Source organism: Phoenix dactylifera, chromosome 3 (genome assembly GCF_009389715.1).
Source record: "Phoenix dactylifera cultivar Barhee BC4 chromosome 3, palm_55x_up_171113_PBpolish2nd_filt_p, whole genome shotgun sequence".
Lineage (NCBI taxonomy): Eukaryota > Viridiplantae > Streptophyta > Magnoliopsida > Arecales > Arecaceae > Phoenix > Phoenix dactylifera.
The window spans coordinates 4,217,715-4,237,519 of NC_052394.1; the positions used below are offsets into that span (position 1 = coordinate 4,217,715).

Below are 19,805 nucleotides of genomic sequence, written 5' to 3' on the forward strand. Positions count from 1 at the left end.
AAACATTTATCCAGCACTTCAAAAGTCCCGAAAGTCACAATCCGAAGCTGGTGCAAACCTAGAGAATGGAAATCCGGTCTACTCTCTAGTTTACTAATACTAGCAGCCAGTCTGCTCTTCTAGTTTCTTAATAATCATTCTGCCACTCATCTACATTCCTGCGAATAGAGGCCCAACCTCTTTCCAAATATTGTTGCTATAACCTCGAAATAATATCCAGTGGATGTTCAACCTACTGTGGAGTTTACCTTATAATTGCATACTTTCTCATAAGCTTTTGTTGTCATTATAAAACTTATCTTAGTATTTTTATCTTCTTCTCTTGCGTATGGAAATAATTAAACCCCCCTCTCCCCTCCCCTAACTCTCTCTCTCAATATACATCTACGCAGTGGATGCACTTCCATCGAGGACAGTTATTTTTGTATCTTTCCTTTATTCAGCATCTAGTTTCCGAAAAAGTAATAAAAAGCTCTCTCTTTAAGACATCGTATCTCAGAGGTTTGTCACTAAACAATGGACACTATTGCTCCGTATACTTTAGAAGTAAAATTTTCAGGAAATAATTGCATGGCTGCAACTTCTGCATAAATATGTGTAGATATTTTCTTTATATTTATGTATTGGGCATCTAAATGGCCGCACCTCTTTGCTTAGACTTCTAAGAGATCTCGAGTTTGAGATTTGAATAAATAAGATTATCTTCTTCAAGATTTCGACCTGTTGGAATTTCCCAATAAAAATTCTGGATTGGTGCGGAAAAAAAAAATCTCAACATGCCATTATGATTCTTCTATTGTTGGGTGCTCCCCCTTCCTAAAAGAAAGAACTAAATAAATAAAATTTTTAAAAAATTCTTCCGGTACTCCCACCGCTCTCACAGTGTAAATGGTGGAGAACTAAATGAAAATCAGACCGCAGATTTGATGAACCAACGAAACGTTTATGCGGATGCCTTCTTCATCCCATTCGCCTTGGATCCCGAAAGACGAGGAGGCGAACCCTCGAGAAGCTAGCTCACCCAGTACGAGTTGACAGGAACGGTAACCGACCAATTCATGAAATGACCAAAATGTCCTCCTTCGGATCCCCTTTCCGATGCTATGAATGGGTCGTCTTCCCTTCCTTTCTCTCTCGCCGTCGCCGTCGCCTCGAGGCGCTCGTCGCCTGCGACGGGGCGGCCCTCTGCGATCGGCCGCTCTTGGGGCTGCCGTCGCGGAGCTCTTCCTCCGGATGGTTCGAGGGCCCCATGCCCGAGGGATTGGCCGCCGAAGCCATCCCCGTTGGCTCTTCTGGCCTCGGCGCCCTGATGAGCCTCCGAGACGCCTATGGCCAGGACAGTAGGCTGCCGTGCCTTCCTCCGCCATCTCTGTCGTCGTTGGCTTGTCTCGCCTCCATGCCGTAATGAGTCCCATGGCTCCGTCCGCCGCCATCGCCGTCTTTGTTGTCTCTTCCGGCCTCCATGCCGTGATGGGCATCCGAGATCCCCATGGCCGTGTCGGCTGGCCGCCGTTCCATCCGCCGCCATTGCCATGGCCCCGGCCGTCCTGATGCCTCGACCATGGCTATGTCGCTTGTCCGCCGTACCCTCCGCTACGATCGCCGTCATTGTTGGCTCTTCTGACCCGCAGGGTAATGAGCATTCGAGACACTCATGGCCATATCAGTTGGCCTTCATGCTCTCCGCCGCGGTCGCCATCATCGTTGGTTCTTCTCGGCCGGTGCCCTAACGAGCATCCCGGATGCCCATGGCCATGTCAGTTGGCTGGCATGCCCTCCGCCCGCATTGCCGCCGTCATCGTTGTTTCTTCCGGGTCCATTGCTCTAATGAACTGAGCATCTGATATGCCCATGGTCGCGTTGATTGGCCTGCCATTCTTTAGGCCGTTTTGGTGGATTCCTCCAGCCGGCACTCTCATGAACCTGCTCCAATCCGACTCAAGGGTCGCATCTGCTCAGCACCCTGGTGGTCTTCCAAGACCGGATGGCCGCATCTGCTGGCTGCCGTTGCGCTGTCGCTGTCTTCGCACAGCTCCTCTGGCTGAAGTATCCTGATGAGCCTCCAAGATCCCACGGCTTTATCGACCGGTTGCTTCCCTCTGCCGCCATCGCTGTCTTTGCGGAGCTCTTTTGGCCTCAGGCCCTCAGTGCCCTTTTGAGCTCCCAAGATCCCATGGCCGTGCTTTGTCTGCGGCCTCTCCCTCAGGCACCATTGCAGCCTTGCTCCTTTCTGGCCCAGCGCCCTGAGGATGACCTTCTTGCTCCTTTCTGGCTCAGCGCCCTGAGGATGAGCTTCTTGCTCCTTTCTGGCCCAGCGCCCTGAGGATGAGCTTCTCCGGTCCCAGGCTCTTCCTGCGCAGTGCCTCGATGACGAGCTTTGAAGGCTGCAATAGCTGCTGTCCCTGCCTTAATCTATACAGCTGGTCCTCCCAAGAGCCCGATCTCCAGCCCGAGCCCTAGAAGACAAGTACCGTCGTCCCAAGTCTCCTCCACCTCACTTCCTGATACCGCTCAGCGAGTGCTCAGAGTCGTTAGGCTTCCACATGGAGAGCCTGAGGAAAGACGACTTGGTTTGTCTCATATGAAAGGGCCCTGTTGGAATTTTCTGGAGGTGAGCTCCCACCCTCAGCCGAATTCTTAGGGTTTGAGTGCTTATCTGTTTGATTAGATTCAGGAGTTATATTATTTTGATCTGTTTGAGGAGATGCTTGTGTTGGCTTTTGATCCACAGAAATTTATCTTTTGCTATGCCATTGTAAATCTTCTATTTTTTTCCTGTTTTTGTCATGTTAATTTTTCCTTTATCTTATATCAATGTAATCTTTGTTACCCCTACTGCTCTCCTGCTTGTGTTGTTGAATTTCATTATATAGGTCTAGAACCGTGCTTCAATTTGACACTATCTTATAGTTAGTGCCTTGGAGACTGTTGTTTGGTGGATAATAGATTATCATCTTTTCTTTTATCTTAACATTTTCAAAATATAGAGGATGCCAGAGTGCTAATTTTTCTATTATTTTGGTCTCTGTTTTGGTGGAGGGTGGAGGGAGGGGCGAGGAGGGGTTGGTTCTTTTTATTTGTATGCAGCTGATAATCGAATAGAGACTGCAGGTTTCCTCTAGGGCTGCATGATATTTAATAATGACTAATATTCTGGACTTTGTAGGCTTCATGGCATTCTTCCTTGTTTTGTAAAGTTGTGGTGCTCAGGATTTGGCATCACAGCACAGATATTTCATTATAATAGCAACCAGTTGTAAAATTCTGCTCAGTCTTTCTGTAGAGCTGTCTTGATTCCGGAGTTCTGGCCTCACAGTTTGATGTCAAAAGACTTAAAATAACAAATATTATGATGGTTGTTCCTATACCATGTGCAAACATATGTTTATCAAGTAATTTGGGTAATGCCATCATGCGCTTGTTATTATGCAGTCATGCATCATTAGTATGCAATCACACCTTATTATTGTGCAGTTGTGCATTCGTATGACATTTATGTTGTGCATGTAACTACAAAGCTAGTTTTAGTAAACATAACTATAGAGATGGCAGGTTTGAAGTAAATTTATACAATTGCTTGATGGATAAATTTGACTGATATTTTTGTGGCTTATGGAAAGTTTTTGTTACTGAACGCTTGCAATTTAGGATAACTAATTAATTCTCTGGCAAAAATTTCTCAAATGTGGATATGTAGTTGGCTATGTTACTGCATAGTCACTGGAGATCATCTTGCATGTGCTATTAAGTGTGTCTCTGGAAACTCATTAAGGTTTCATTCCTTTTGCTGCCAAAGTAGTGGCAATGACATGGAAAACAATGTGGAGACCATTGGAAACTGTCTATTAACAGACTGAAAACAAAGAAATTGATGGTAACTTTTCTCCAAGTTGTTCCCATGGTACTCTCTGTTTTTTTTCCTGTACTTGTTATCTCATGCAGCTGGAAGCATTTTCCTCATCATGGCTTTGCCCATCTTCCTTTTGGTCATTTGCTGTTGTGAATTTGAATCTCTACTGTGATTAAAGTATGCCTTCTCAAAAGTTACTCAGACCATAAATTTATGACAGGAAAATTCATATGGGGCTTCAGCAAAAAAATGCAGGTGCAGTTAGCTCTTTTCCTGTTAGGCAATCATTTTGATGGCAAAGGTATTCTCTTCAATTCCTCTGAAATTTATGTTAATTTTTAGATGATACTGCATTTCTTTTAGAAAAGTATAGAATGAGCCCCACGGCACAGTACATTTGCTCTGGCCATGCTTCTCATGTTGTTGGATATATGATTTCATAAACTCATAGGTTGATAGTTTTTGTCAAGCTTGTGTCAGTCATTGTCAAAATTCAGGAGCAAAAACCAAAATTTAAAAAGCTTAGGCTTTTGCCCTTATACCATGTAATGTGGTCCAGGTATATTTTGCTTTTTAGTTTCATATGTTGTTTGATTCTCACTTTTATATCCATCAGAAATTTATTTAGCTTTTGGGTGGCATTTGATGTTTTGTTACTGCATGCAAATAATGTGTCTCATTTGCATACACTTGAAGTTTATGTTCATTATTGTCATTGTAATATGTTCTGCATTTGTGAAGATTAATTCTCAGTTATTTTCCCTATTGATTGGTTGTTTTTTATGTTATAGTCATGTCGAGGAACTCCTTAGTTTGTGACCATCTGAATGTGTTTATCTATTCATTGAAGTCAATTTTTAATTCATGGCTTTAAACTATGACAATAAGGAAAATGATTTTTTTCCTATTTATGTAACATACATATATACAAACTGATGCATATGTTCATATACGAAGGTGTTAATTGCTAGCAATATGTTATGCATTGGCAAGGATTTCTATTGATGGATCTTCACAGGCTGTATTTTGTTGAATTGTTAGCAAAAACAGTCTGTTTTGGAGGCACCATAGTGGATCTGGTTGCAGGAGTTGAAAGTAAAAAGGGAATCAAGAATGATGCTTAGGTTTTTGTTTTTAAATGAAATAGTTTTGCTAGTTTCAAAGATTACCCTTGATACATGAATTTCTGAAATATAAATAGTATAGATTTAATAAACTAAGAAAGAGATGTTTGTTTAAGATGTGGATTAGAAGTGTCAGGGAAATAATTAGAGAATGGAGTGTAATAGCCTAAGTAGATGTTTTTGCTATTTACCTGTCTACAAAACTAATATAGCCCTTAAATCAGAAGTTTGAACGGCTTCAGCACAAAAAAAAAAATGTTTGACTCGAGTAGCTCTTTTTTTTTATTATTATTATGTCAAAGCAGAAGTGGATATATGGAGCAAAGTATCTAGTTGTGCGCTACTGTTAGTTATCAGAGATGTGGAAGTAAATCTCAATAATGTACTTACCATGATCTTGTTAGTGAATGGCTATATATTTACGAGGATGATTTACAGTTGCTTGTCGTTCAGGGATTACCAGGAAGTAATTGAGAAGCTAATGCAGACAAAGATGATTGGGAATCACCAGGAAAATATTTGGGCTTTGAGAATGGTAAGGCCTTTCGCTTGATTGTTCACTGATCAGGCAGGCAGTATGCTTTCAAAAAATATTTGTAGGAATTATTCTTTGTAGAATACATTGTGATAAAAGGGTCCAACTTCTACACCAGCATGTATGTTAAGCTATGCTTATGGAAATGTTTTGTATGAAATGACCACTATATCACAGCACCCAATCTTAATCCCTGCAGACAAAAGCCTAGTTTATAGGCTAGCTTGAAGCTTTTTCTTCTATTGTTTTTGGGTGTAGTAGGTTTATATATGTGACTGTGTATATTAAGTAGTGACATTATTTCCGGTAGTGATATATATGCGCATGAAATACTCCCTTCCCAATAGATTGTATCTTGAACATTATTTCCGGTGCATGCCAAATTTTCCTTTGTTTGTTAGATTTGTAGTTTTGGTAGTAAATAGATTCATCATCTCCATTGTCATTTTTTTTCTTCTTTCCATACATGCCCATTAAATAGCTTGCAAATGTAAAAAATTGACGGTACTGAATGCTATGCATTTTTCTACAGGTGGTTTTTGTGAACGTGAACTTAGAGAGGGACGAGGATGTATCGTAGCAGCGGAGATGCCACGGTGCTGTGCGGTGTCTTGCACAGCGTAAGGCGTGGTCTTCCAAGTGCCCGTCATGTGCCCACAGGACCCGATTCCTCTGCAACTTAAAAACCAGCTGCTGTGACTTTTTTTTCTTTGCAAAGAGTCGTACCTTACGTGTCTGAAGGCGCCGTCTGTAAAGTTGGTGCCAGAAGCAAACCAGAAGTCATTTGCTCCGTAACTACTAAGGAGATGACAACTTGTCGTAGCAGCGGAGATGCCTAGTTGTTCTGCCGAGTGTCTTACATGACATAAAGGTGTCTTATGTCATCTGTGAAAACTGATGGTGTTATATAACTTTTTTGAAATTTCCGTCTGATGTTTTGTCGGCCATGAAGAGGCAAGGACATGAATTTGTCGAAGCTATATTGCAGCTGGGGATGACATGTCGTAAAGGGGATTATTCCCTTCAGGAAATTGAGAGGCTAATACAATGGAAGTTACGATGGAAACATGATCGCTGTACAGCTACCGAGTGTTACTTGGTTGAATAGATAACCAAGTAGGGCTCGGAACACGAGCTGCTAGGCTTGCAATCAATGGTAGTGATTCGCTTTGTTGAACGGTCAATGTTAGGTGCTCGTTATGTCGTGACTCATGCAGACGGTTATTCTATTGCAAACCCAAGCAAGAGTGCCATGAGGAAGTATCAGAAGCTACCAGGATCTTAAAAGCTGAAAAGAGGTGGCCGCCAAGATTTGGATCGTAGGTGACTTTGACATAATAATCGGTTGGCTGATTGCAAGGCATATTTGGTTGGTGGCCGAAATCGAAATTAACTGAAATAAAAACTGGAATTACCATTTTTTAATGTTTTAATCATAATAAGATTGTATTCCCATTACCTTTCTCGAGTTGGGAATAGGACTTTCTTCAATTAAATGGCTGGAACAGAAATCATTTCTTTCCATTTCAGAGTCTAGCTTTTTCTAAACAAATATACTGTTATAAATGACCAATTAACTCTACCTAGTTGATATTTTTAGATACTCCTGGATCCCGTGAAGTGTATTTCCTTTGACACATCTTGTTCTATTGAGATGCAAATCATGTTGCTGGCTGGTTATACAAGGAAAGGCTCAGTAACCCTGGCCCGGTACCCTGTTCTCTTAAATTCTACGATATTTGAATACTCTTCTCGTGATTGATAGAGGACTCTGTTTTGCAGGGCGGTTGAGGTTTGGCCTCACAACCAGAAGTTCTATAATATATATATATATATATATATATATATATATATATATATATTATGACTTACATCTTTGTGCAGCTCTTGCCTGTAAATATTTGGTGTCGGCTATCACCATTCATTCGACGCTAGACAAAGACATTTATGCAAATTACCTACTCTAGAGATATATGTCAACCAATTTGAAAATGTGTTCAGGTCGCTGGAATCATCATAATGCATATGGAAAGATAGTTGTGGAAGTAACAAGGCTCCTGTAAGTAAAGAAATTTCTTTTGTTTAGTTGACTATCATATTAAAAAAAAAATTTATAGACGACATTGGTTCATTTGTCATGTACTTTAGTATTTCTAGTTTTTATGGGCTAATCATGATTGTTAAATTATGGCAACAAAATCTAATTAATATGCTTGTGAAACAACTACATATATTCAGCAATCGTTTCATGCACGCGAAATGTTTCATTCTACCATATGGCACAAGAAGGTCGGTATCAATTATAATCCGCTACGTGAGAGATGTTGACAACTGAGTTACAAGCCACATATTAGTAGGCATATGCAATTTTTTTCTTTTTAATGTACGTAGCCTAACCAGTATCATGACAGGTGTTCCAGAATAGAATCAAGTCATGAATTATATGTATATGTTGTTTGTATTGGTTGAAGGGATAAAAGGTAAGTATGCCTAATGGTGAATACATGAGAATGTATATATGATTCTTGAATCTTGTCAAGAAAATAAATGGCTTCACCATCCTTATCTTGGTTTTTAAGCATGTAAACTGATTAAGGCATCCCCTGCCCCACCACCCGGGCTTTCTTCTCGATTGCATTTACAAAATCTTTCAACACCTAAGCAAGCAAGAAAAAAAAAAAAAAAGGCATTCAAAGCTGGCTTGAATAATTGGTCTGAAAATTCTATAGAATTTGTAGGTTGGACTAGAACAACCAGCAAGAATATAAGAATACAGGCTGGGCTTGATCCATATTCATAAATACCTAAAAATAGATTTGAAGTGGGCCGGTCCGAATTCCATAGAGATTAAATAAAAAACTGCTGCCCACAACCTGTGTAGTTACGAGGGGTTTACGGTAAGCCAGGTAGCAGCTTGAGACGGGCATCAGCATTCAGCACGCACTGTACCTATCTCAGATTTTCTTTCCCACGTTTTCTAGACTTGCTTTTCTTTCCATCTTGTGTTTCTGAAAGGAAACCAGAGGCTGAGAGACGTAGATTGAAAAGGAAAGGCCAAGGAGATTCCACCGGACACCTTAGAATCTGCTTGGAATTTTACTCTCGAGCACGTCTCCGGTTTCTTTTTAGGAGACCGGACGGGAGGAAGACGGAGTCTAAGCATGTAAACCGCACCATGACCAAACAAGTTACGGTTTTGCAAACATCTTAATATTTTACTCTCCCAATGCACAGACATCAACTTGTGAGCGAGCTGTTTACCCACTACACATCGGGCACGCCGGCCAAATAATGATTACGGTGCTCTTCACAACAGACTTTTATACACTCTCAAAAAATAAAAAATTGTAATGACGTTTTCAGATTGGAACTCTCAATTCCAAACAGATTACTTCATAAATTAAGGTCCTAGAAACTTCCTTAACTTGCCTTTTATTCTCCCCCTTTTGTTGTACTGGAATGCTGCAGAAAGCAGTTGAAATAGTAGAGATTAATCTGCCAGCGTACAACATATTAAAGTGAAATGTTTCTGGAACATAAAATACGGCATCGTCAGAAATTTTGAACTTACATCTCAACATGATTTTTCTTCGTTAAAATTATAGCATCTCTATGCATAAATCATTGAGGGGAGATACATCTTTGAACCGGGTAGCCACACCATGCTACACCTCGGACTTGCCTAGTGCAACCGCAGCTCATGCATGACATGCAATCATGCATGACATGCATCCTGATAACACGTTACTGCTGCCAGTCCCCGTCTTACCTTGAACTGCACCAACAAAGCAAGCAATAGGACATCTCACACACATGGGACGACATTGCTGCTAACCTTGCTGCACGCATTCCCTTCCCATGGATAATCGACACATCAATACAGTAAATCGCAAAAGTTATTTTTGGATATCTAGGTCTGCATACTTAACTACACCATCAAGATAGTACGTTGATAGGTTAAAGGAAATGCCCGGTTCCATTCCTTTTTTCATTCCTCGCACCAATTGGATGTCATACGCCATGAATGCGATCTATATTATGGCTTACAACGGAAAATGTTGCGGATCACCGAGCAAAGCAACAAAAACTGCCGCAACTGTACATTAGTGCTTCTCAAAAATATTTCACCATCTTTTGTTGGGGGAATCAACGAATGTTTTAATATCAGTTACCAAAACCTTGCAGCAACAAGCTTAACCATTATGCTCATAGGACAACGGCGGAGAAAAAGCACCTCTTCCCAATTGCCTTAAATCCACATGAGGACCAACCAGTCCCCTCCTTGTAGGATTCCACCTTTCAACAAAAAGCATGACATAAGATTAGTTGGTTTGCCCATGCAGATCACTCAGCAAAGAAAAATAAAAGATAATGTCAAAATCACATGCCGTGTCTAAAATAGTTTGTCCATCTTTAAGCCCACCAACAACAAACAAGGTGTCACCAAGCACCGCAGCAGCACCATATCCTCTAACAACATTCATTGGTTCTTTAATCATCCAAGCACCAAGATGAGGATCAAAGGTTTCAACGCTGGAAACCATTTTCTCACCATCATACCCTCCAGTCGCATATCTGAACCAGAAATGAAATGTCTAATGAGCAAAGCTTCTTTGTTTACCAAGAATAAAAAGATCAAATAAACAACTGATACATGAATGAAAGCTTGGAAGAAAAAATCCAGCTCATACAGTATGGTAAATACTTACAGCTTGTCATTGAAGACTGACAATGAGTGAGAGCCCCTTCTCGTATTCATGCTTGGAAGCCTGGTCCATAAACCTTCCCGTGGATCGTATCTTTCAGCTGACCTGCACAAAAGAGAGAGCATCTTGGTGATCAATTGTTCTAAAAAGCAATCAAACTCGAACTCAAGAATATAGGTAGATTCATATGCAAACGCAGTAACGAGTCATCATAAAAATGGAAATATTGATGACATCGGAGAGCTGCAAGAATGCAAAGGATCACTAATACAGATTTGATGATTGAGTATACAAACATTGCATTCCAAAGACAAGTTCATCAACAGAAATACTCATGCTTAGGACATGTTTGGTAATGCTTCAAAAAAGTACTTTCATGACTTTCAAATCACAAAAAGTACTTTTCTCAAAAAAAAAAAAAAAGGGCGTTTGGTATCAAGTGCTCCTGTGAGGAGAAAAGTCAAAAAAGTGCTCTTAGCATAAGTTAAAAATCCTAGTTTCCACCTTCTCATCTCATAAAGCAGAAGGAACATCAAACACATCCTTAGTGCATTGAGGCAGGATACAGATTCAATGATTCAATCCCTTAGTTCAACCAATCTCCTCAAGTTTGCAAATTCATGAAAGGTTATGCAGATGCTCTGTGCCGTTATAGATGGGACCAGCAGATTGCACCAAGTCTTTCACAAGACAATGCTACAACTAGCATTACATGCCTAATTTTTTATCAAAGAAAAACCTGACATGCCTAATTTACCCAACAAGTTATTCATAGAATTTACATGTAAAGGCCATATCTTCTAAAATTTTAACCCATCCAAGCAAAGGGTGTGCTCTTAACCATCTTTTATCTCCCTCATCTACCTATTTTTCTAATACTACATGTTTCTGACATGTCCTAAACCACTTAAAAATTTGGAATAAAGCAATGAGATTGGCAACTGATGGTTGAATACTAGGATATAGTGATACATTAAATAACATATCATGTATCGAATATCGACACTTGATGGATATGGCTAGGATCTGTGTTGAATGCCTATTCTAAGTATCATATGTTTTATCAAAAAACAAAGACTGGCAACTTCTCAAGTACCTCCATGGATGTTGACCTTTTATCAAAAAACAAAGACTGGCAACTTCTCAAGTACCTCCATGGATGTTGACCTTTTAATGATGGGCATCATGGATGGTTAATTTTAGATTGTATAACACAGATGTTATTGTACAGAGTATGAAGTGAGATCTATGAGGAATGGCAATGACCAAATGATGGAGTTTGAGTGCTGATGTCTAGAGCAAGGTTCGCCGTCTTGGTACCGGACCTGTACCGGTGCCGCACTAGTACAATATCAATATGGTACAGAATTTTTTTTGAGGTACGAGTGTCGGTATGCCATCCGTACTGGATTCCGGTACCAAACCGGTACAGTATGCCCTGTACTGCTTAGTTCGGATCAGTACGGCGTATCATGGTCTAGAGTATGGATTATATAATTATGACGAGCCATTATGCTTAACGCATGACTTTTACCTATGTGAAAGAAGTATATAATCATTTAGTCTCATGTCTTAGCTATACCATATCCTTCTTTTTTTCAAGACATCATATTGGCATATCTTTTTCATATTCATATTCACATCTCATATTCATGAATTCAAGTCCATGCTTGATAGAAAATGTAAAATATTGTTAATATATATAAGCTACATGTTGGGGTACGGTTGAGGCCAGCCTAGCTCAAACTAATCTCAAAATGCCAATTGACCAGATTTGTCCAACCCAAACAGGTTGCCGGTTAATTAGACCAACTCAAACCACCATCCAACTAAAGTGGATCAAAGGAGAGGTGGAGCAAATAGTGGATGACCGACTTTGGCAGGTTTGTAGGGTTGTAGGTTGCAGTGAGGTGACGAACAATGGTTGGCAAAATTTAGCACAGTGCTCAACAACAATGGAACACCACGATGGTCAAGGCCATGCTGACAATAACAGACAAGATGTTGAGAAAAGGATGGGTGAGAGGGGGTTCAACAATCATAATAAGATATTTAAGGCAACAAATAGGGTTGAAAACAAGCAAGATGCTCAAGGATATCTTCTGTTTAGCTCAAAATGACTGGCAATCAGCTCAATAAGTAAATGAGCCAAGCTAGATCTAGGCTTGGCTCGCTATAGCTATGCTCAATTAAGCTCAAAATACAAATAAATAAATGATTGGCATATATTTATATTTTAGTAATTATTTACAAATTAAGATATTTTATTTTTGAAAATAACATAATTTTACATAAAACAGAATATAGAAAGAGAACCATGGCAATTCTCTCAAGTTACATATATAAAAGCTGCAAGGGACTAAAGGCTCTCAACAGATCTCCTAATTGAGTTGTTCACTAGCATCTCAAGTTAGGCTCAAAATTAAAGAGCTGGCTTGATCTTGGCTCAATTACAATATGAGTCGAACCTAAATTAGACCTGGCTCAGTTAAGCTCATATCCTTTACACCCTAGCAATAGACAAAGTTTCCTACATTTCGTAGATCAAATCCATGCCCTAGCATGAACACTTCGAAAAACCATGTGCACAGTTGCGCAACACCATGTTCCAAAGAACTGCTCTTCCTATTTTACTTGAACTGATGAGGTGAGCCAATATTGGCACTTACATTTTCAGCAAGCACACTCTCCTTGATCCTAACTTCCTTTTTGTTTTTGAAGGGCATCCAAAAAAAAAGATTATCAAATAAATTTTTAAAAAAAACAGCAAAAATTCTAACCTTCAACATGTCATTATTTGGGAGGATCATGACCATACATAAAGTCTCCTTGCTGAACATTCATGTGCATTCACACACACAAATGTACAAGTCTAGAGGCCAGAAAAGAACATAAACTTTATCCCAACTAGTTGGGTTCAAGAAATGCAAAAAAAATTAATTTTTATGAAGAATTGAAAGGTGGTTAGATATCTTACAGCAAGTATCCTCTTCCATCATATCCACCAACAGCATAAAGGACACCATCAAGTTCCGCTGCGGCAGGAGCAAACCGCTGAAAAAATAAATTCAACATACTAGTGAAATAAAAAACTTTGTTACATAAAGAATGATAGGACATAAATATAATAGTGAGTTGGTAGAAGAAAACACAGTAGAATGGCATTTAAAATTTTATGGTTCAATTCAACAATGGTGAAGCGTATTGGGTCCTAATGCATGCCAAATTTGAGACTGGGTAGAACTCGGAAGGCTGGCCGGGGTTGTGTCCTTCCGAGCGGACGAGGTCGGCTCGGTGGTTCTTAAGATCAAATGTATATTTCATTCAAGCCTCTCTATGTTTGCATGTGAAAATTTTTGAACTAAACTATTTTTACATCTACAGGCCATTTCATCTTCACTTCTATGTGTTGGTATATTTTAATCACCTTGGGGCTGTTTGGATGCATGCATAGTTTGTCTGGAAGATTTCCCATATATAGCTACTGCTAAGAACAAGTCCAAAATGGTGCAACGGATGTTTCCTTCCTAATAGGGAAACTTAAGATCATGAAACCCAAGAAGAACTAGGGCACTGGAAACCTCCTTTCTAATGGAATCCACAATCCTATTGGGATTAAGCGCTTTGAGGAAGGCCAGACTACATTGTTGCCTCCTCAATTTTTTTTCTCTCTAGCTGCTACCCCTTCCCTTTGGCCAAATGGAAAGCTTATCCTTAAATATCTTCCAAACAGGCCCTTAACTTGCAAATGTCAGATTCAGGGCTACAGTCTTTTCTGCCTCAAAATAAATATTTTTTAAAAAAAGTTTCTCATCTGTCTTTCGAAAACTTACGTCTTATCTAGCAGAAAAGAAAGGTGACATAATAAAAAAAAATGCATTTCACAGATAAAGAAACTAAAATATGAAGACGTGCTTGTCAAAGCATAAGAAAAAAGGCTAACAGATGTCATATTATTCAGGAGAATTCCAACAGATGACTAAAAAATTAGGTACCACAAGTGAAAATATTAACAATTAGGTCCCCTGTAAACATACACAAAAAAAAACCTAAGTAAAACCTAATAACTAATCAGAGCAGTTACAAATGAACACACCTTCTGAAGCATTGACTGGCTGCTGATCCACCTTCCAAGAACTGGATCAAACATCTCAACATCTGAGAAACATTCACATCCATCTCCTCCGCCAATAGCATATATCTTGTCATTCAAAGTAGCTCCAGCCAGACTTCCTTTTGCACGATTCAAGTGAGGACACATAGTCCACTCATCATTTCTTTGGTTGTAACACTCAACTTCATTGATGCATAACAACATTATGCCCTCATGAGATTTACTTCAACTAGCAGCATATTAAAGAGAAGTTGGTAAGGCACATCAAGTAATTAGTACCTGTGTGAAACCAAGAATTCCCATCTCCGCCACCAAAAACAAAAATATTATCATTTAATGCAGCTGCAGATGCATAGGAACGAGCACATCCCATTTGTTTAAGAGGTGTGAGTGTGTCCCTTGATGGCGAAAATGAGTCTAAGGATGATAACCAGGATATGCCGTTAAAACCACCTATAAGGTAAATAACTTTCTCCAAACTCAAATATTGCTTAACAGAATTGCTAGATATGCCATCAACAAGATATTTAGAAGGATTTAGCTTTGATTCTAGCTCCTCAACTCGGTCCTTCAATTGTTGAATTTTTCTTCCGGAGTCTTCAATCACATTCCTCAAATGTTGTATTTCTTGATCTGATTCAGTCTGCAACATAACGTAATCAGAGCAGGGACAATCACAGAGTAGTATACAAACCAGCATTTAGTACATGCAATGCACACGAAAGTGAGTACGGATGGCTGTGATTCTCCATAAAACATTTTTTATTTTTATATTAATAAAGAGCAAAATGATGTTGAACGCCGCACAAAACCAGACTCAGGCATTCACTTTTCATTGTGTGGATGAAGTATGTTCAAACAAAAGCATATTTCCAAATTATTTTTTCCAGGTCTTATTCAAAAATTTTCAAAATTTTGTTGTTCCATTTTAGCTCATGGCAGTAACTGTTTCAATATAGCTTACTTTCATACCATTTTCACGATCACAGATTGATAGGCTAAAAGTACTAACATGACAAATGTTGTTGAGACAGACATAAATTAATTCATTTAGTGAGTTGGAATTTTAACATGGTTAATACCTGAAACAATCACCCATATTCGATGAAATGCAATTTCTTAATAGTCTCTACCAATAATATAGCTCTGAAACCTAATTGCAAGACAAAGGGTTCCATCTTGAGTTTTGCCTTATTGCAGCTATTTACAACAATGCCAAAGAGGAAATGGTACTTGCATAATTAAATCAAAAGGCAACACCTGCTTCTTCTCCAATGCTGCAGCTCTTTTTGTCAACTTATTGATGATCTGCACCAACTATAAAGAGAAAGGGTAAATTAGCTTCAGGTCAAAAGAAGAGTGAAGAACAGAAAAAGAAAAGAAAAGAAAATATAAATATAAATATAAAGAAGAAAAATAGGAGGGAATCTACTTTAAGGAGGGAAAAGTTGGTTAGACTACCTCAGCATTCCTCTGATATAGATCAGGTGTGGTTGTGATTTCCTCAATCTTAGCTGAAACAAAGTTATCCTCAGGAGGCCTACTTTCTTCCAGTAAATTTGTAGATGTGCACGGAGTTGAACCATCAATTACACACTCCTTGGATGATGCAGTTGATTGCTTATGCCCCGCAGCCAGCTCTTTTAGCTTATGCAACACGCCCTGCACTGCAGTCTCTGGTTCCTTGCCAAAATGCTGTTCTGAACAGCTCTGGCTCGGATCATCCAAACCAACACTAGCATCTGAATGAACACCCTGAACACTGTCATCCCAATCTTCCCAATCTGAAACTGGTTCCTTAGGTTCCCTCTCTTCAGGAGCACTAGTTGATGTTCTACTTGAGCTAGCATGTTCCCTATCCCCATCATCGCAGGTAAATGAAGAAAACTTGTTCATATCTGACAAACCAGCAGGTGATGTAGAATCCTTCTTTAGTTCCCCAGCCCCATTGTTCGCATGCTCCATATTAGCAATTGCCTTCAATTTTGTAGACGGAAATGGTGTAAAAGGATTAGTCTTGCCTGACCCACCAGGAGCTAGCTTGACTGAAGGTACGAACAATGAAATTAAGCCTCTCGTTTGTGCATGATCCAGCTCAAACCAGAAGTGATTAACTTTATGATAATTATCCCCAATGACTTTCTTGTACTGGTTTTCCAAAAGAGGTTGGCATGGCATCTTGATGTAGATATGAACCTTGAACAAAGTAAGCAGCCAACGAATGAGAAGGAATGATAAATAAAAAAAAATCTTTTCTTGATCATGCCCAAACAGAAATATGAGCATTGCAATTGTACTTCCAAATGACAAATATTATGTGAAAAAACAAATAAAAAGAAAGCTATATACATCATCGATCATACCTGTGCAGGAAAAGGAGTTCTGTGTATGCCATTATCAGTCCACGCATATGGGTCAATGTTCATCTGGCCATGGCTTGCAGCCTCATATATGCCATACATCTTCCGATCAGAATAATTGAAAAGAAATAATGGCAGTCCATGGTCAATATTCTTCACATATGAGAAATGCGAGGAGGGTAAGCCTGTAAAACAAATCAGAACATGCATTGCTGAATCACTGACGATGTTTTTGATGATACGCATGTCCTGACAACCAATATAAACTAGGAAAATATTTGTATCCCAACACATTTATTACTCCACATGGATGGACTGACAATTATGATATAAATCTGTTGTTTGCTATTCAGATATTTGGAAAAGGAAAATAGAAAAAAGGAGAGATTTGCCTAGGAAAAACAAGACTTTGATTTTCTGGTTAAATAGTCTAGCCAAATTCGGAAAACCCATTCTCATACTACTTTAGCTTTCCCGCCATTCAAGCAGATGGAAATTTCAATTTTCAAAAAAAAAAAAAAAGGTTTTTCTGTATCCTTTTCCAAGCAACCAAATGACATTAAGGCCCTCTTTGGATGCCGGTTATCTGCTGATTAGGGGCAGTTTAACCAGCCAGGGTTGAATCTATCCACCCTCTGTTAGCTGTTCGGCATTGAGAAAAAGCAACCTAAGATGCTCAATAGACTTACTTAGTTGCACTGACAAGCAAAGAACCTTTCTAAGGAAATATCGAATTCATATGACCAAAAGCATACGCAAGTAACTGTTACATGCGCAAAAGAGAGAGAGACAATATGGAAACTAACAAAAATTTCCACATGAAAAAAAATTGAGCTCAAATAATTTTTTGTAACACAAAATCATGAAAGCAAAGGTCACTGCCAAACCAAATAATTGCTTTGAAAGACACTCCTTCATGGTGTTGTGCTTGCATCCAAAGATTACTCCTCCTAGATCGCTCTTGTGCAAGTTCCTTGCAGTTGCAGAGCAGTTCCCACCACTAGGAGACCGTGGTGGTCGCTCCGGCATTGTGATTGTCTGCGTTTTCTTTCCTCTCCCCATGCTTTTCTCAAAAAAAAAAAAAAAAAACAAAATAAATCAGCCTAAATTCATGCAAAGAAGAACTGATTCAAACAAATTATTCATAAATTAACATGCTGTAACATCAGCTTAAAAATTAGACGAGGAGAAGAGGTAGAGAAAGAAAATCCTATGTCTTGAGGATGGAAAAAAAACCCAAGAATTTACTAATTCGGTTAAAAAATACTCAAATAAATATGGAGCAACCCGCAGATTATCCTTATTTTAGCATTCACCATCATATTACTCAATGTAGGTCGCATTAATAGAAGAGCCACTAGTTAATCACTAGTGTCTTTAGATGCTAACTAAGAGACAACTAAATGTAGGCACATAACCCTTTGCACCGACTGACTCTAAAAACTTAAAAATTAGGCAGCTAATGCAGACAAGAGAAAATAATTAGATAAAATATAGCACCATCTTAATAATTGAAAGCATCGAGTGGAGGGAGAGAAATCAATCAAAAACAAAATTTTGTTGAATAGAATTTACCAAAGGAATAAAACAAATTGGTACGGGTTTTCATATAAAGATGGAGAAATTCAAAAACAGTATACTTTATTAACATTCAGCAATCATAAACCTCAACGGCAAGCTGCATGAATAAGGGATATACTGATTTATGACCAATGCCTTAAATGATAACTAATTAAAAATAGAAAATAAGCTTTATGAACACAAACCTTTCCTATAAACCCTAAACGCATAAAAATCTGCTTGCCTACATATCAGACGAAGAGCGCATAGCCATACATACAATATCAAATTAATAAGCAAAAGCATAGAGAGAGAAAACTTAAAAAAATCTTGTGGCAAATAGAAACCCTAGAACATACCAAAAATAGAACAAATAGGCATTTGTTCATAAAGTAATCAAGTAATTCATGTTAATCGCTCTTTTACTAAATTCATCATTCAACAACTTCAATCCGAATCTGCATTAATAAGAAATTCACTATCAAAATACTAGAATCATTAGATGCTAACTTTTTTTTTGAAAAAACGACAGAATTGATTATAGGCAGAGAAATCATTGCATCCATAAAACCTAAAAACTTAAAAATTCGTCAGTCAATGTACACAATATCGGACAAAGAATAAATAGCCATATACTTAAGATCGCTCACTATTTAAAACCCTAGGAAACAAAGATAAAAGATAATTTAAACAAAAAAAACATAGTTCTTGATGTTGAACAAAAACCCAAGAATTCGCCCAAGAATGCGGGAAAAGAATTTTTTTAAAGAAATTTTTCCTCGATTTTCCAACCCGCCCGCGACTTGAATACAAGCTAGAGGCCCGAAAGAATAACCACATCCATAAAAACCTAAAATATTACCCAAAACAAAGAGAGGGAGAGGATAGGGTCAATACCGGCGATGGCGATCGTCGAACAGAGAAGAAATCGGCCCTCGTTCTTCGCGTCGAAGAGAGAGCAGAGAGAGAGACCTCGATGAGAGGGAGGGAGAGAGGAGGAAAGGGTTTAGGGTTTAATGGGGGAGTAATCCGTTTGGATCGCAACGGAGGGACTTCACCCCAAGAGAAGGAGAGAACGAGGATGGAGGGAGAAAGCTTCGTTTTAAAATCGCTTCAAGAACCCTTTCCTCGTGCCCATTCCCGGACCAGCGAGCGAGCGAGCGCCGCTGCCTCTTAAACGGGGAGCGTTCGGGATCGGATCACCGCCCGGTTGGTTTAACGATGGCTTTTTTTGAAAAAAAAATGCCTGGTAGGCTGGTACTACCACCGGAGCATGGGGAGGAGAGGACGCTTCGTGAGTCGCGTAAGAGAGAAACGGAAATTGCAATGGTACGATTACGGGAGGTGAGAAGATGTGGTTATTAGTTGCCTGAATACACGTACTTGCTGCTGCGAAGTGACTGCCAGGTGCCGGCCGGCAATAAATATGGGCGGAGGCTTTGCCCATGCTTTGCCCATGCTTGCATTCTGGGGCTTGCCTGGCTTATCAGGGAGAAGGACAGCCAGCACCATTCGACTTGACCATAGTCTACAGGTCTGTAGCCCAACCTAAACGA

General features: G+C 39.3%; 1 protein-coding gene across 2 annotated transcripts; it reads right to left on the reverse strand.

Moving 5' to 3' along the window:
* Nucleotides 1–9,396: 9,396 nt before the first annotated feature.
* LOC103717508 lies at nucleotides 9,397–19,599 on the reverse strand. Of its 2 annotated transcripts, none has more exons than XM_039124334.1 (11): nucleotides 19,147–19,599; nucleotides 17,577–17,757; nucleotides 16,693–16,874; nucleotides 15,791–16,525; nucleotides 15,590–15,646; nucleotides 14,609–14,972; nucleotides 14,312–14,511; nucleotides 13,193–13,269; nucleotides 10,219–10,320; nucleotides 9,898–10,084; nucleotides 9,397–9,805 (listed from the first exon to the last, which is right to left on the reverse strand). In XM_039124334.1, exons 2-11 carry the CDS (start codon nucleotides 17,749–17,751, stop codon nucleotides 9,716–9,718), a joined length of 2,169 nt encoding a protein of 722 aa, XP_038980262.1. In that variant the 5' UTR covers nucleotides 17,752–17,757; nucleotides 19,147–19,599; the 3' UTR covers nucleotides 9,397–9,715. The 2 variants fall into 2 exon arrangements, with proteins under 2 accessions (XP_038980262.1, XP_008804154.1); XM_008805932.4 differs by having other exon boundaries at nucleotides 17,577–17,752; nucleotides 19,147–19,598.
* Between the last annotated feature and the right edge of the window lie 206 nt (nucleotides 19,600–19,805).

Coding starts and splice junctions, on each gene's coding strand:
- LOC103717508 (XM_039124334.1), bottom strand. CDS start 17,751: ATGGGGAGAGGAAAGAAAACGCAGACAATCACAATGCCGGAGCGACCA. Junction 16,526..16,692: donor GAACTCCTTTTCCTGCACAG/GTATGATCGATG, acceptor ACTTTGTTCAAG/GTTCATATCTACATCAAGAT. Junction 14,512..14,608: donor GAATTCTTGGTTTCACACAG/GTACTAATTACT, acceptor GCATCAATGAAG/TTGAGTGTTACAACCAAAGA.